This window comes from Bacillus rossius, chromosome 6, assembly GCF_032445375.1.
Source record: "Bacillus rossius redtenbacheri isolate Brsri chromosome 6, Brsri_v3, whole genome shotgun sequence".
In the NCBI taxonomy this organism is placed as follows: domain Eukaryota; kingdom Metazoa; phylum Arthropoda; class Insecta; order Phasmatodea; family Bacillidae; genus Bacillus; species Bacillus rossius.
The window spans coordinates 867,522-885,271 of NC_086334.1; the positions used below are offsets into that span (position 1 = coordinate 867,522).

General features: G+C 37.0%; 1 protein-coding gene across 1 annotated transcript; it reads left to right on the forward strand.

Moving 5' to 3' along the window:
* The first annotated feature begins 309 nt into the window (after positions 1 to 309).
* LOC134532456 (SERPINE1 mRNA-binding protein 1-like) lies at positions 310 to 10,394 on the forward strand. The gene has a single exon (XM_063368865.1). It carries the CDS (start codon positions 710 to 712, stop codon positions 2,159 to 2,161), a length of 1,452 nt encoding a protein of 483 aa, XP_063224935.1. The 5' UTR covers positions 310 to 709; the 3' UTR covers positions 2,162 to 10,394.
* The last annotated feature ends 7,356 nt before the right edge of the window (positions 10,395 to 17,750 follow it).

Consider the following 17,750-nt stretch of genomic DNA (forward strand, 5'->3'; position numbering starts at 1 on the left):
TGTAGACGATATGAAGAACACCATCAAGTTAATATTTCAAATATGGTATTTAATGAAAAAAATATTTAAATGTATATTTCCAAATTTGGGTAGCAAAACGCCGAATTCAAAATACATAATAAATTTGGATTCTGAAACTAAATATTTGGAGAGTTATTAAAATTAATTAATTTTTGAGTCTATGATTGAAAAACAGGCAAATACCTCTGTTTTACTTTCTATTCTGTCTGGAAAAAAAATACTTATTTGTGTTAGACATATTTTAAGTTGCTCCAAATCGTCTAAAATTCTCTTTGTAAAAAGAATTTGGTAGAGTTGCTATTAGCATAGAGAGCTTGCGACCAGAACATTATTTAATATTTATATTTTTTATATTTACAATAAGGTCTACCAACATTTTGTACGCTATGCTTTGAAATTTTGGTTGCTTCATAAATTTGTGTGTAACTATTTCAAAGTCTTATCAAATAATTGCTTTTACTTTACAGTTTGGTAAAATTTTAATGTTAAATTCATGACAGAGAATATGGTTTTCCTAAAAATGTAGAAGTTGTAATTTGTTTTCGGTAAACAAATGAACGTGTTTCCGTACTTTTTTGTGAAATAATGCTCTACGTTGTACGCCATTTTGAATGTAGTGAATTCAAGTCGCGTGGTGGCGAATTTATATTATATTGATATCCTCTAGTCCTCGAGGATTTCATTCATAATGGAAAATACGTACGGTATCGGGGTCGCAAACAGATATTCTATATTCCTTGACGAAGCGGAGGATCCTCTGGAAGTTATAAAGATCCAAGAACAGGAGAAAGAAGCCAAGAAGAAGACGAAGTTGTCGGAGAAGGAGAATAAAGGTAAAGCTGAAACTAAAGCGAAACCTCTTCAAGAAGTTCGTAAAGGAATTAAAGATACACAAAATGTGAAACCCACCGATGCTGTTAAGCCGAAAGATGAGAGTGTGAGAGGGAAATCTTCGTCACGACAGCCGCCGGAAAGAGGCGAGAGGAAGTTTGCCGGTGAAACGCGCGAGGAGAGAAACAACAAGCGAAACCGGGAGGATCAGCCAGTAGGTCAGAACGAGTTCAACCGCGAAGGACGCGAGCCCTTCCGTGATGCTCCCAGGTACGACTTTGGTGATGTGCGAGGCCGCGGGGCCCGGGGTAGCCCTAGAGGCATAGGCCGTGGAAGAGGACGGGGCACGGGGCGTGGCGGGTACGACGCCAGGGGCAAGCGGGAGTTCGACCGCAAGTCTGGCTCGGACAAGGCCGGGGTGAAGCCCGTCGACAAGCGCGAAGGCAGCGGTTCGCACAACTGGGGTACCATGAAGGACGACATCGCCGACTTGAGCACCACGACCTATCAGAACGACGAGTCGGATTGGGGTGCAGAGCTGATGCCGACTGACCCGCAGTGGCTGGAGCCCATGGAGAAAGAGCCTGCCCCTGAGGCACCGCTGGCGGTGGCGGCAGCGGCGGTACCGCCGCCGGCTGTGGAAGCAGACGGGGACGCTGTGCCGCCTCCTGATGGTGACCAGGAGCCAGCCCAGCCGCAAGAGGAGGAGGAGCCCAAAGAGCTGACGCTTGATGAGTACAAGGCCATGCGGGGCAACAGGCAGAAACCCACCTTCAATCTGCGCAAGGCTGGGGAGGGAGAGGACCTGAGTCAGTGGAAGAAGATGTACGAGCTGAACAAAAAGAAAGCTGAGGAAGAGGCAGATGATGAAGATGAGTACGATGTTTCAGAGTACCCCCAGCGCGTGGGCAGACAGAAGCATTTGTTGGAAATCGACATTCGCTTCACAGACTCGCGGCGTGGCGTCAGAGGGAGGGGTGCCCGTGGAGGCGGGCTCCGCGGAGGGCCGCGAGGCGGAAGGGGTGGCTTCCGAGGTGGCATGGCTGGGAACCGCGGCGAGGGAGAGGTTCCACCTGGAGATAGTCAGCCACCGCGTGAGCGTTTCAACCGCCCAGGTGGTGAGCGGTTCGATCGCCCTGAGCGTGAGCGGTTCGAGCGCCCAGATCGTGAGAGGTTCGAGCGCCCAGATCGTGAGAGGTTCGAGCGTCCTGATCGAGAGCGGTTTGAGCGCCCAGAACAGAGCAACAGAGTGCAGAGGCAGAGTGCTCCAAAAGTGGACGACGAGCGAGATTTTCCTGTTCTTGGCTGAACCATTTGATTTTCATTAGACCTTAAACATACTGTGTTGTTGCATATCTAGTAAAGAACTTGTCAGCTGGATTTTTTGATATTCTGGAAACTAGGATTGTCTAAAAAAAAAATAGTCATGTAATTAGACATCAAATGTTAAACTTATTTTTATCATCAGTACATAAAATCAAAATAATTTCTCAACACAGGCATTAAGTGTTAGTCTTGGAAATATTTTTTAGCCATAAGTTGGTCAATAGTTTTGTTTGTGCGTTATAGTGTAATAACTTATGTAGGATGTGTAGTTGTAACATTTCCTATAAAACAAACATCATTTGCGATAGCAGAAATTATTTCATTAACATTGGAGTGAGGAGTGACTTTCCTATATAAAGTAAATGTCAAGGCAGTGTGTTGGACAAGTTTGTGAAGTTTGTGCTGCTGATGCTATTGTTTGCTTCGTTTAGCCTTTGAATGCAATTCTAAAATGCTTTGTGCTATTTATTTCAGTATATATCAGCTTCCATCCTAGTTTCACTTGGGATGAGTTCACTCTTTGTTTGCAGACTTGAATGGCTCAGGGTGTATGTATACAATGCTTTCATGTGTGTACAGTATGTAACAGACTAAATGTTTGAAATTAGGTTTTTTTGAGAAGTTTAATTGTAGTTTTTTCATGTTATCTGAAGTTCGGATTTTGTATAGTTGCTTCTAAAGCAAGATTGTAAATAACTTTGCCAAGGATTTGTGTCAATATTTCTTTACGGCAGTATCTGAGAAGGCAGAAGTTTTTTTATTTCCGTTTACCACAAAGAACTTTTTATTATAGAACTATATTATCTCAATACATCATTCAAATGACTTCAGTTGTTTTCTGACCAGTTATTGGTTCTAAAAGTGTAACAGCAATTTATTATTGAGTAAATTATAATGTAAAGTGACTTAGATTTTGTGGAAATGTTAACTATCCTATCTAGAGTACTGACTAAACTCTGACATAATTAAATATAAATAGTACATAAAATGAAGTATGTTTTCAGTAATATTTTAATTTGAACTTTGTGTTATAAATGGTAGTGAAGGTGGAATGAATTTGAATTGGAAGATCCAGAGCTATCTGCTTGCAGGCTGCAATACAGAACAAAGTGCCTGTAACTAATTGCAAAGTGGTGGTTCGATGTCATACGAATCGAGAGTAAAATGTTTACCTTGGATTCAATTTAAACTCAAATTTATCGGAATTATTTAATTTAATTGTAAAATCTCATAATTTTGGTTCAGTCCTGAATTCATTTCGGTCTTGTAAGAATGGTGAAGAATCTAAATACAGTAATGTAAGTTTAAAGTTTATTAAATATTTGCTGCATAGAGTTTTGTTTCATTAAGTTACAAATATTAGAATTAGACATAAGCTGGTTTGAACTGATAGCTCATTAATCAGTTTATTATAAAATCTGAGTTGAGTAATTTTTATGAGTAATATACTATTTTTTTATTTTAGACTTAGTTTGAGTTCCCAAATAATTCTTGGATTCAAATTGCAATGAAAGTTTGTAGGAACTCGGTTTTTCTGCAAGTTAGTTGTAGGTTGTACGTGACTTGCATTAAGATGCTGGAGTAATTGGTGAGTGCGTTATACATGCAGTAGTTACAAATGATATGCAGAACAAGCTTTAGGGAAGAAATACTTGGTGGTCACTGGTCAGTCTTTGTAGAAGCCACAAGACTATTAGTTGAGTTGAAGCGATCAGTTTCAAGAAGTTATACTTTGTCAATACTTCTTTCCCGTCAGTTAGCAAGCTATACAGCGTTGGGCCATCACTGGAAGTGACTCGTGGCCTGGTAAGTGGTCATTTTCTTGAGTTGACGTGTAGCAGGTCTTTTTTGTTTGTTCACAATGGCAGGAGCTGTCACAGTTATACAAAGTTTTTCCTAAATTTTGAAAGAAAAAAAATTTAGTTGACAGTTTTTGTGTATAACAGTAAAATATGTCTGCAACCTTTGTAGACTGCTTTGATTCAGAATCCAAACAAATTAGTAATTCTGAATAAGAGCCACTTCTACATGAAAGTTATATTAATAAAAAAAATATTTATTGCTTGACATGTTTTACATTTATTATTTAAAGGGCATTTTGACATTTCAAGTAGTTTACCAGTACTTGACCATTTAAAGAGATATTATGTTGGGTATTTTCAGAATACTGTAAAATCGTGAGGTTAGTTATAAATATTCTATAATAGTGTGGATGGTTGATTAGGTTAGTTAAGAGAGATTTATAATACTTAATTGAGTGAACAGTTGGTTAGGTTTGGTTACATTAAATATATTTTCAATTAAGAGAATGGTGGTTAGCTACATTTTATATTGGTAATTCCTAAAAATTGTTGAAAATATTTTATAGTATTTTTAATGTAGCTAACCTAACCAACTGTCTGCACTATTATGAGGCATTTTAAATGTAGCAAACCTGACCAAATGACCATTCTCGCAATTGTGTTTGTAATATGTAACTTAACCTAATCACATGTTAAAATGGCTAACTGGTTAAATTATCTCAAAGTATTTTGTAATTTTTTATAATATTTGTTTAGAAAAGTGGCTATCCTTCAGAATTACCAGCAAATCATGTTAATAATTTAAGAAACACAGGTGTAGGAAAGTGGAGCTGAATTAACAAGTGCAAAACAAAAAAAGACAAACACAACTTTTGTAAGCTCATGATACAACTTTACAAAAATTACTGTCCAATCTGTCTTGTTTACATCTGCTGATGACCCACCAGTATTAAAGTTTTTACTTTTTCCAGCATGTCTGATGTTGCAGGTTATGTTAACCATAAACGGGTGCTGGCAGTTAATAAGACCCACGGCTAGAAATCTGGTTTGTTAGTGAAAGATGTTTGTAAAACCAATATCATGTGGGAATGTTGAGTTTGTGTACTGAACCTGCTACAGGTATATTTTAACGGGAAAAAAATGTCTACTGCATTTGGAAAGATAATTATCTGTATGTAGTGTGAGCTGTAAAAGGCAGGAACCTAATGAAACAGACATACATTAAAATGTGCCTTCTCAGAACAGCCGTGGGAAAGTCACGAATCAGAGCAATTCTAAGCTTCAGGCATGGACTGCATCAGATTTACTTTAAATGGAGCATTTAATGCGCGAGGATAAATAATTAACAACCTCTTCAAGTACAATGGTCTGTAATCAACCAGAGGCAATGTTCTAATTGATTAATTCGTAAATTTATGATTTGTTTGGTTTTGATGATTGGATACATCCTGCATTCACTTGTTTCACATTCTTATCAATCAGATGTGGTTGATTTTAAGAATATTTTAGAAATAGGTTCAAGTAATTTTAGGATTAAAATATTTTTTTTTTTCAAGAAACATCTCTGAAATTCATTAAACACTGTATCTATAATAATTGTAACTTCATCATTTATGGTTTTTTGTTGATTGTCGTACTTAATACCTCGTGTTTTTATTCTGAATGTTGAAATCAATGTTGACATTGTGCGAAAAATACATTTACGAAATACTTCTTTGATTTGGAATGCAGAATAGTGCCATGTGATCATTTTGTCTTCAAAATTTGCTATTTCAAACCCGGTGTAAGATTAGCAGGAGTAAAGTGTGTACTTTAGGGTATAAAGAATTATAACATGTAACACTAAAATTGTTTACTCCTTATAATAATGCTGAAATCCTAGGTTTATTGTCGTACTACTGTTAGTGTTATGAATTTCCTATATTTCCTAGCGTGTGTAATTTGCATGTCTTCACTGCTCCTGATGGACTCTGTTGCGATGGCCACTAGGTTGGAAATCTGAGAGCTAACTTGCTGTGTAATTTTGTCCTGATGAATAAATAATTTTTCTAAGTTCACTTTAGCTGCATTTGCAGGTTTGAAATAAAAATTACTTGTCCATTTTGAAGAATTAGGTTGATGTTGGGTTATTGCATCTAGTTAGCTAACTTGCATCTGGATTTGTGCGAAAATATTATATTAATGGAAAAGTAAATATGTCAACAATGGCAACAAAATTTGCTTTTAAATTTCTCTTTTTGTAGCTCAAGTGAATTACACATTCGTGAACTCAGTAGTTTGCTTTATGGTTCAAACATAAAAAAAATCAGTTATTGATACAGGCATTTATTTCAGGAGGGGATTTGGAAAAAAATATATAAAAAGTATTTGTATTCATAAAATTTACATAAAAAAACAAGGGCTTTGTACAGTTGCGTTACCTTTCTCAACATGCATCACTGCCTTCACCGAGATATCACTTTTTTTTTTCATATCTTCAGCGATTTGGGGGGGGGGGGGGGGTGTTTATGCTTATTACTTTTACCTCCCCCTACTTCCACCATATATTTAACATTTAGCTTAGGTGAGAGATCATGACTACAGTTGGGCAGCCTTCCAGAAACTAGAAAACACTTTTGTTGAGCCAATTTGGAAGATTTCACGATTGTTGTAGATGTTAAGAATTTGCTTTTTTTATTATAATACCTATTTTTTTTACCTAGTTTTAAAACTTGTAGCATTATTTTTAATGTAACAATCAATTTTGCTGGCAGAGAGGTTTTTTTATTATAATGAACAAATCAAAAGATCATCTGTGTATTTGTCAGTTTGTTGGGTTTGAGGTTGACTAGTTTCTGCATGTGGTTGAGGTGTAAATGGTTATAAAACTGAAGAATTTGTACCTCATGTTTGCTCTCCAAAAATGTTTAGGTAGAGGTAAAAATAAAAGGCAAGGAAAGTGTATGTACGTACATATAATGGTGCTGCTGTTTATGTTCATCATGTGTTTTTTGTGTAGCACTACACCTTACATGGGATACAGTATAATTTTAATTTGCAGAATGTAGGAACTGTTAGCCAATGGGAAATTAGCACCAATCAGCAAAAATAATTTATTAATATTTTTGTAGAAATGTTGGTAAAGTGAGAGTGAGTGAATTAATAGTTTGATGGATAAGTGCAAAGATTAATATTTTTATGGAATGATTAATTTTCTTGAATTTATCATTTGAGGTGTGTGTACTTGATTGAACATATGGCTAGTTCATGATGTATGAATAATTTTTTTCTTTGTATGTACTTGTTCTAACACTAATGTTATTACAATCATATAAACCTTAAGGGATGGCCATTTCAAGCTGTGTGTGTTGTGTGTGCCAGCATTATGCTTTTATCAGTACTGTTATGATTGTAGAACATACTTCGAAAGATTTTAAAAGAAATAGGTAAATAAATGTTAAGGTAGCAGTTTCTGGTAAATACAGCGAATAATAACTGCAGGTGGGAATAAAACACCCTGTTTTTAAGAATTTAAATATTTTAACAGATTTGACATGATTATGTAATGTAGCTGACCTAACAAAACCATAATTTCATTGTTATTTTTCTCCTTAATATACATAAACTGCTGCTTTAAACATTTGCAGTTTGGTTATCATTTTGTGCAACGACATTGGGGTGTAATGTTTACGAAAGTTGTTCACGACAAAATTTTCTGACTGCTCATCGCAGAGTTTGATTATTCAAGGATCAAGTACACATCGTCCTCTGAATGTACACTATTCCTAAAAGAGAGAAAACTGTGGCACCTATAAAATCTATCATGTTCAAAAATTGTATTGGCTGTCTGTAAAATGTGTTTTTTTTATTTAGTTTGTTTCATATTAACACTTTAAGGATGATTTTCATGTGTCATAGCATGGTGTTGTTAGTCTGTCAGGTGGCATTCTCACAATAACGTCCAGCATTTTTCTCTTATCTTGAATACCTATATTTGCATGGCATACAATAGCTGAGTATTAAAAGATTTTTTTTTGTAATGTAGACTAAAAATATTTAATTTCAAGCTTTCTGTATACAAATGTCAAAATTAAAATATTAAAAAAAATGCTTAAAAAATGCCTGTCAGGCACATTAAGCAGTATGTACTTTGCTATTCTTGAAAGTGTTAAGTGGTGTTTACAACTGGCTCGAAGTTAGCACTGCTGAAACTTGCTGTCCCAAACTGGTTAAGGCTTTTATTCATCGACAGCGAAGTTGATTTTCCGCTCGCAGTTACTGGTACGCGTGAACACAAAATGAACGTTAGCAACCACGTCATAGAGTACCGGTTTACAAACTACACAAGGTGCAATAGCACAACGCAAGTATTGTTCATCTTACAACTTTCTTGTGTTTTTGCGGCCATTTTTAATAGATATGTGTCATTTGTTAAGCTTCACACACTAAAAGAAATTAACACGTTTCAATAAAATTATTGCATTGTCTTTTGTTTTCATGATAAATATTATCAAAAGAAGCCCGGGGTAGAAATTTGGTTCTTCTGTTTAACGATATCTGTTTGTAGGTTTGGTGACTTCTTGCGACGTGTGTGCTTTATAAATGACTGTGATTTTCTTGTATTGGTTGTATGTTGCACTGTAATGTCCGTTGTGTGGTTTGTAAACCCAGCCTTTGTTCTACAACTAGTCGGTGTCTCTTAGTGACGAACAAATCGAGTCATCCTGTAGGAATGGTGGTAAGCGTGATGAGAATGTAATTATATTAAACGGACAGCATGTTCCATTCAGCACAGTTACCATTTTCAACTGAACACTAATTTCATAATCCTTCCATCATCCAAACAAAAATAGATTATTTAAAAACATTTGTTACTGAAGCCAAACTATTTTCATCCCAAATTGTGAATCAATGCAGCATTAAGAAATTAGAAGAATCTGAGATGGTTTCAACTAACATCTTAGAAGTTGTGGTATATTTCACACGTTCATCCCTGAGAAGGTAAAAACTACATCTGGCTGTATTTCTAAGGTCAGTCAACAAATTTTATGTTTTTAAAGATAGTTGGTGCTAAACTGAAACATTTTCCAACTTCCTGGTTGGTTTCCCTTGTCTGTCTGAACTCCGATCATGGCACTGGTGATGAATGGTGAACTGATATTTAAATGTTACAATCTAAACAATTTAACTGACTTAACTCATCCATCATATGTCAAAAGTTAATACTGTTGGTTTGTAACCTTAATGTGAACAAAAATCAATTGACTATCACCATACTCAAACCTTTGAAGCAGGATTCCTTAAACTGCAACCGTATCCAATATTTATTAAGTTTTCGCTTCCGTGGTGGTGTGGCATTTAGTGGTGACTTGCAGATGCAAAGTAAATCCAAGGCTGTGATCATGCAAAGTCGATTTTCCATGCTGCGTACCACAGTGTGCCAAGAGCTATATCAGCTGAATGACAGTCAGTGTTTTGAAGACTTAAATTATTATTATCAGCATGATGTAAATGCATGTTATAAATTTGACTGTAAAATTCATACTTTTGTTCTGATTGTGTCTGTCTGATAATTTAGTAGCTTTCAATTCCATTCTCTTACAAGGTTAAGAGGTGATTGAATATTGCTGCATTAAAATGACAAATGTGAATATTGTTGCATTAAAATGACAAACGTGGGATACTTACTGTAGAGGTTGTTCAATTTTGTCACAAGTTGAGGTATTGAGACTTTTTTTACTGATTACATGATAAAGCATATTTAAAAACTTTTCTTAATTGTTTAGAAAACATATTAAAAGTAATTAAGTTTTTACGTTATTTGCAAGACTGATAGTAGAATTTCTAGAATTTATTTGCTGAATGAAAGTTTGTTTGGTATTTGTAGCAATTGTGCCCTGCTCTGTACATATATTGGGTTAGGTCATGCACTTTCTGGGTTTCCAGCAAATATTTGACCTGCCTGGCAGCGTGTGGTTTGTGGTTGAGAAAAGAAATGTGTATAAAATTATTTCAGCCATATATTTAGTTGGAATAAATCATTAATTTGTTTGGATTATATACTAGCTTGAAGTTCACATTATGTGAAGTTTCATGCTCGTGCATTTTTTTTTGCAAGAAAATATCACTTGGTGTTTATTCATAGTATTTTTTTTTAGAATCGATGTGTGCTACTTTAATGTGTGTATTTTTTAATGAATTGATTGTTTATTACAATGATATGGAAATTTAGTTATAAGTTTGGAGTGATTTCATGGAAAGACGGAGGATTCGACTTCATTAAAAAAAATCGCGCAAGTAATCTGTTGGAACAAATCGTGTTCAGATTGTTGAGTTGTGAATGTTGGACAATGTCTTTTAATTTTGTACGGCAGAGGCTCTGGAAAACTGTAAATTGCCATACTAATAAATTTAATAAATTGTACCTGTAGATTATTGGCATATTTTTTTCCCTTGCAGGCATGTTATGTGAATCCATAAAGTTTGTCACATAATCTCATTAAATTTTGAGTTTTGTATAAAAGTAGTGCACAATGATGTACCCTTCAATTAAAGTTGTCAATGAAAAAAATAAATACACAAACACCCCCCCCCCCCCCCCCCCCCCCATGTGCCTATTTTAATTTTCAGACTGTGGTCATGTGTATTGAAGTTCAATTGATGTATGGATGTTTTCTATACACGTTCATTTGGCAGTTGTGCTAGTCAACATTGCCATTTGCTGAAACAAACTGCAACTATGCTTGGTAATGTAGCATGATGCTAGATAGACCCTCCTTTGCACTATTAGTGTGTTGCCTTATAAAGAAAATATTACCATCATGAGCGAGAAATTAAACTGAACGAAATACATGTAGGATTATAATTATTTTATTTTGTTTAGAAAGCCTTTTTAAAGTGTTGTGCAGAGACACTAGAACCTAAATTGTGCATTTGTCGAGTGGCAGTATTGTGCTGTTAATTGGTAGTGTTGGGGGGATTGCGCTATGTTATTAAGTTCGCAGAGTTGAAAGTAAATATTTTCTTAGTGTAACACTTTCACCTTCCGTCATGTCATTGACACATCAAAGCAAACTGAAGCGTCATATGTAATTGCTGGTGATGGCAAATTTGACCATGTGATCCTCTAACATGAGGGGGGAGGGGAACTATTTCTCTCTTAATTTTGCCACATTTGACTTCTGTTTACTGCCTCACTAAAGCCAAGATGCGGTGGTCCAGTGTAACCTTATATAATTATTTATGAGAAAGTTTTCTTCGTAACTGAATTTTAAAAGAAAATTACTGTCATTGTTTACACACAATTTTAATCAATAATTTTGAATTTTGTTATTTAAAATATTTTAAGAGAAGTCAAAAAATGGAAAACAAGTATTTGTTGCTATATTTCAGCCATTTCTAAGAGAATTATAAATGGTAAAAGTTGATTTAAAAAGCTACAAGTTTGTAACTGAAGTTACGAAATACTGAAGCAAATGGGGTTAAGTTCTGTAACATATATGTAGTTAATAGATTCCCTGTTCTCTGATTATGTATTTGAATGGTTCTAATTTTTTTTTTATGGCCCATGATTAGGTTTAATTTTGGTAACCTAACGGTCCGCAATGTTTAATCATTCTTCCAAGTTACAAGATGTTAGATACGGCTTCGGCTTTTTGTTGCCTTGGCAAGAATTCTCTTTGAAATCAGGGCAGTGGAGGTCATTGTACAAGTTATGGCTCATCCTTAATTCTTTTGCTATGTTGGATTACCTTGTAGATAAGTTTAAGTCCCTTTAATAAACTCATATGGTCATATACTTTCTTTTTCATGTGTTCATTATTTTTGTCACTCATTAACACCTAACTAGAAAGAAATTATTACAAAATCACAGCTACATCTATAAAGTGGTTGCTCATGTAACTACGCACCACAAAGTTGACATAGCCAGCAGGCAGGCCCGGGCCTGCCATACATTTTCAAAATTGCAAATTGGAAATAAGACTTTTACACAATTCATATTAACCATTAGGTTTATTTTGAAAACTATAAGAAAAAATCTTATTTTCATTACAAACAGAAGGGCAGTTTGCAATGTAATGAAACTATACATTAACGCAGGAGTTGTGTTATAATATTCTACCTTTTTATTTTATCTAGCCCTCCCCTTAAAAAGTTTGCCCATGTCTGATCTAGATAGTAAAAAATATGTACACATCACAAATTAATTTATAATTCTTGCTACTGACCTGGATTTTTAAGGGAAATTGGAGGAAATGTCAAGGATATTTTCTTTTATTACAAACAGATAAGTTTTCCACTACTGTATTTTTTATATTGTAATAGGTATTTGAAATGTGCTTCTATCAAATGGTTGTTCATGTAACTACATACCACAAAGATTGAATAGGGCAATTATAGCCTACACCTATTGCAGAGTGATTCTAGGGATAAAATAAACTTTGTAACTATAAAAAAAAATCTGAATCTGAGGAATATGGTTTTACTAATGGTGTGCAATAGAAAAAAAATCAATGTTTCAGCATATAATTTGGTCAGTTTCCATGTATCTGTTTAAAAAAATTTTTATTATACATATTAAAAATCATCATGAATAACAAAGATGGAACTCAAACTGTTACAACTATCATTCCAATTCTGGACAACTGTGGCCACTGATGTCACATACTAGAGTAATAAAACTGGTGTGGAAGACACTCAGGAGTAACCATTATCAATGAAAAAGTAAACAACCATGAGCTAACACAAGGAAACTTTTAAGCTAGGTATGGAGCAAACCCCTTCAAAGTAAATATTTTCTGTATTTAGAAGTCCCATCAGTGCATATACTATACAATTAGTCCAGAAGAAGAGTCTAAACATACCAGTTTGATCTATCTGGTGCATGGTTTTCAGTTGGCTCAGAAATAAGAAAATAGTGGTACGAAAACAAACAATAAATTTTATTTTTCCAATGAGAATAATGGTTACAATAATTTATTTCCATTGTGCATTGAAAATCTCTGATACAACATTTTAATGATCAGCATAATTAATTTCCTATTTAACACTTTAAGATGAATAAATAATCATTAATCATACATTTACCATTAGACCGACATTATTACAATTTTGAAATTTACTTGGAACATGTTTCACAGAATGCCAGGCAGATAAACAACCAAGACCCTGTGCCCCCAGCTTTTATAAGAATTTTGAGGAATATATATTAAGATTTGTCATTCAGAAGGGATCAGCTGACCCAGTTTTGAATTAAATTCTATCAGTAATATTCTTGTAATTAATGGTGATATTTAATAATTTTTTAACTAGGTTTGTACTGGTCTTTATTTTGCTGGCTAGATTATGCAAGTGTGATTATCAGTGTAATTTATTGCATTCAAATATTCTTTTTATAATGATCAGTTTACGCATCTGTACCGTAGTGTGTTGGTGACGTTCTTATAACCTAAGCAAGCTGGGAGTAAATAGAAAGAAAGAAGTGTGGTGATACAGTGTTGCTGAAAGGACAGACGATAATTTATTGCATCTAGTGTAAGAGAACGATAGAGACATGTGACAGAAGGGTAAGGTCAGCAGAACAGGGAATCACTGAATAGTAGTTGTAAGAATAAGTGTTGAAGCCAATAGGAAAGCAGCATTTTGGGGAAGTCTCCATCTAAGTGAATTTTTCTGTAAGCTTTGTAAAGTGCTTTGTTTTGTCAGTCATTGTTCACGTACTGTGCCGAACGAACGTGTTGGGGGGGGGGGGGGGGGGGGGGGGGGGGAGAGACAGCTTACAAATAACATTTTATGGGTGCTTGACGGCGGACAATTCCACATCTGGCTGCCGGGGCCTTTAATTAGAATTTCTAGGCCCCAGACGTGTGGCATATACCCGGGTGGTCCACTGGGATTTTTCCCAGTATATCTTCGTACCCAGACGACAGAGTCGCTAGGAACATTATTTTGTGAAGGCAACAAACTGTGAGTAATATTTGGCAAAAGTGAGCATTTTCTGTCGGACCTATCTTGCAAAGAACATGTAATTAGTACACCGCCGAGAGAAGAATAAAATTCAAAATTCATTTTAGGCGGTTTTATTTGATAATTATTGTTAACCGTTTCAAGTCATTTAGCAGTTTTACACCCACTACTTGCAACAGTTGTTGAGAGATTCAAGTGTTTACGTTTGTGCAAGGAACAATCATCGTCGTGGTAGCCAGACAAGATTGTGACTTGTTCCACTTGTACACAACCCATGACTGGTGGCTCGTGATGATCCACATGGGTAACACTGATAAACCTAAGACACCTCCATGCTCCTTAAAAAACTAAAAATACGCAAGATTGATCCCATTGCCTACAGCACTAAGGACTTGACCATTTCATGGTCCTCTGTCTCGATGTCACGTGCAGTACACTTTATCATCGTAGTTATTCTGTGCCGGTCTTCTTAGCACCTTCTACTGTAGCTCCTCTTCCCGTGACTTGTTCCACAGACAGCCTGAGCCTGGAACAACGCACAGACAATAATACTCTCGGCTAGTTCTGGAACCACAGCAGAGAACAACACTCCAACTTTCAACCGAATTGAATTAAAAAACCACTAACAGCACAGGCGTAGCCAGTATTTGTGGACAGCGGGGGGTGAAGGAAGCTATAATAAGAATACATTTTAACAGGCCTCTTTTGGTGTGTCGTCAGGGATGAAGGTGGAAGAAATGTGGCATCCCCCCCCCCCCCCCCCCCCCAGACAATGGGAGGACCTGGGAAATTTTCAAACAGATGACAATTTAAAACATAATTTTAGGCACTCTGAGAACCCTTCAGTTGCGTTCCTTGAATAAAAGATTCCAGATGCGAGGCTTAACAAAATGCACTCTATATAGTATTCTGATTGCTGCTAATAGCTGTTTTCAGACTTACAAATCATGTTCACCTTATCTTTCTGTTTCATGCTTGGAGATCAAGTATGGTTTGCTGGCTTTATTATTTTTCTTCTCTTAGGGGCATGACTTGTCCTCCAACACACACAATAACCCTTCAGGTAGGCCCCATTGTATATCTCTTCCCAACCATGGCTTTATCACGCTCTCCTTTTGGCTTCCACAGCACAAACCAGAGGACACTCTCCTGTGTGGGGCACGCATTAGCAAATTATAATCCTTATAACTGCAACATCTCAGAGGCAACACGAATCTCTTAAACCCGGATGACAGGGAGACTCTAGTGTCACCAGAATCATCACAGATGGTTTGTTAGTGCCTCAGATTGAAAACTTAAACCATCAGGTCTTGTGAACAACAGTGTGTTCACAAGACAAATCAGCTACATATCCTCATCACTGGCACTAAACTAACGCATTATTATTATTAAGCTTCTTCAACAAAATCCACCCAAGTTAAAGATCAAATATACAAATACAGTATCATTTTACTAATAAATACACCAAAGCAGAGGCATGCACTGATGGTATTTGCATGAAGTGAAAATTTTATTCCAAATTAAGTGCTTCTCATGCAACTAAAGTATTACTTGGCTACGCTATTAAACCAGCCAGAGCTTGGAGTTGGCGGTGTTACTGCTCAGGCCACCTTCAGTTCAGGACAGCTGCTGAAGTTGGGCACAAGCCCAGTGGCAAGCAAGCCACTATACTTCTCTCTCATTTTTCTCCCACACTAAGCCACACTACTCAACCAACCAATTCCACTCCCTTCAAGTTTTTTCCAAATTCCGTTCTTCTGCAATTTAAGCCTAGTCCACATACATCGTCCTCGGACCGTAGTCCGCGGACAGCTAACTGCTGATTGGTGCACGTGACCTTCTGACGTCACGTTCCCGTGTCCCAATGTCCCATGTCCCAAGATCATTCGCAATTTTTAACTTTTAGTCCGCGGACGAGTCAGAGATTTGTTTGACTCGCGGGAGTTGAAAGAGTTGGGAGCAATTTGACCTGAAATAAAAAAAGAGTTGGTCGCGAAGAGAACGTCTTGGGGTTAATGTTTGTTAACATTTTCTTTGTTTTACACTGTGGTTTTACATGCAGACGTCTTGAAAACTATATGAAGATTCGTCTGACGTTAAAACTGCTTAGGCAATAATTCACCTAATATTGTGCCACGTATGATAAAAGATCAATTATATTATGTTGTAATATTTATTTATTTAACATATTGTCAAAATTAATGTACAAAATATAAACTGCAAACTTAAATTTCAAAACAATTGAAACAAAATAAACTATGCAAATGTAAATCTAGCAGATGGCTTTAAATGAAAACAACTCTATGTAGACAAAAGAAAATGCCTCGCACATTTACTGCACTCTGGTGTTACGACTGCTAAGCTTCACTTCAGACCTGCTTCGGACCAGCAGCATGTAGACAGCACAAATGTGTGCATTCGTCCGCGGACGTTGGGCGTCCGCGGACCACTGTCCGAGGACGAGGTATGTGGACTAGCCTTATCGGACGTCGCTACTTTTGAGAACGGAAAGGAAAAAAAAAAATCGGAAAACAAGTTTTTCACACACAACACACGTCCCTGCATTCACCCTGAAGAGGTTTTTTTAATTCCTACTGATTTATGGAAAATAGAAGCTTACATAACAATAACATTTTCTTTTTGGGTAAATATGTAGTTGGGCGATTTTTGTTAAAAAAAAAAAAAAAGAAATTTAAAATTCCGAAAATACTTTTATTCTATGTTTTTTAACTTCCTCTTTACATTAAACCCGGCGGAGATAAGAAATTACAAACACTTTAGGAGATATCGCCGTTCTTATTCGACCATTATTTTATTTTGCCATGTGTTCGTGAATGCCTAATTAATTAAAATGGTCGATTAGGTCATGTAGTTATATTATTATTATTACTTATTAACCTGCAATTGGGCTTTCACCCGGTGGCAGGAACTCCCACTCACTCCCCTCTCCCCCCCCCTCCATCAGCTTTCTCCTCAGCTCCCTCCCATCCCTGACCTCCACCATTTCCTCCCCCAGCCCATTCCACTCCCTCCCCGTCCTCACCAGGAAGGTGTTCCGCCCTCTCTCTGTCCGCCTCCACACCCTCTGGAGCTTACATCTGTGGTCTCTTCGTCCTCTGTACTCCCCTCTATGTACTTTGCTTCCCAATTGCCCCCATCCCCCTTCCCCCTTCAGCACCTTGAACATCCTGACCAACCTTTCCACTCTTCTTCTCCTCTGTAACGTTTCCCACCCCAACTCCTTAATCATTTCCGTTGGGCTATGCAGTTTCCCATCCTGCCCCTCCTTCCTTCTCCACATTCCCATCACCCACCTAGCCGCTCTGCGCTGTACCCCTTCCAGCTCCTTCACCTCAGTCACCAGGTAGGGGTCCCAGACCGCCGCCGCATACTCCAACATTGGCCTGACCAATGTGGAGTATGCCTTCTCCTTTGTCCTCCTCCCAGCTCCCTGCAGGGTCCTACCAAGCAACCCCAGCGCCTGCCTTCCCCTCCTGACCACCCCCTCTATGTGCTCCGCCCATCCTAGGTCATTTTTCAGTGTCACCCCCAGGTACTTATATCCTGCTGCCTCTCTTATCTCCTGCCCCTTCCAGTAATATACATTTCGTGTGACTTTCCTCCTCTTTGTAAATCTGACAACTTTTGTCTTACCAACATTCAAGGACATTCCATTTTTCTCCGTCCATTGCTCCAACCTTATCAAGTCCTCTGCTAAACATCCCCCTTCCCCCACAACCTCATACACTACACAGTCATCTGCAAATAGCCTCCATCTGGCTTTCATGCCCTCCCCCAGATCGTTTATCATAATTGTGAACAACA

Excerpts from the sequence above, each read along its gene's own strand:
- LOC134532456 (XM_063368865.1), top strand. The coding sequence starts at position 710 with ATGGAAAATACGTACGGTATCGGGGTCGCAAACAGATATTCTATATTC.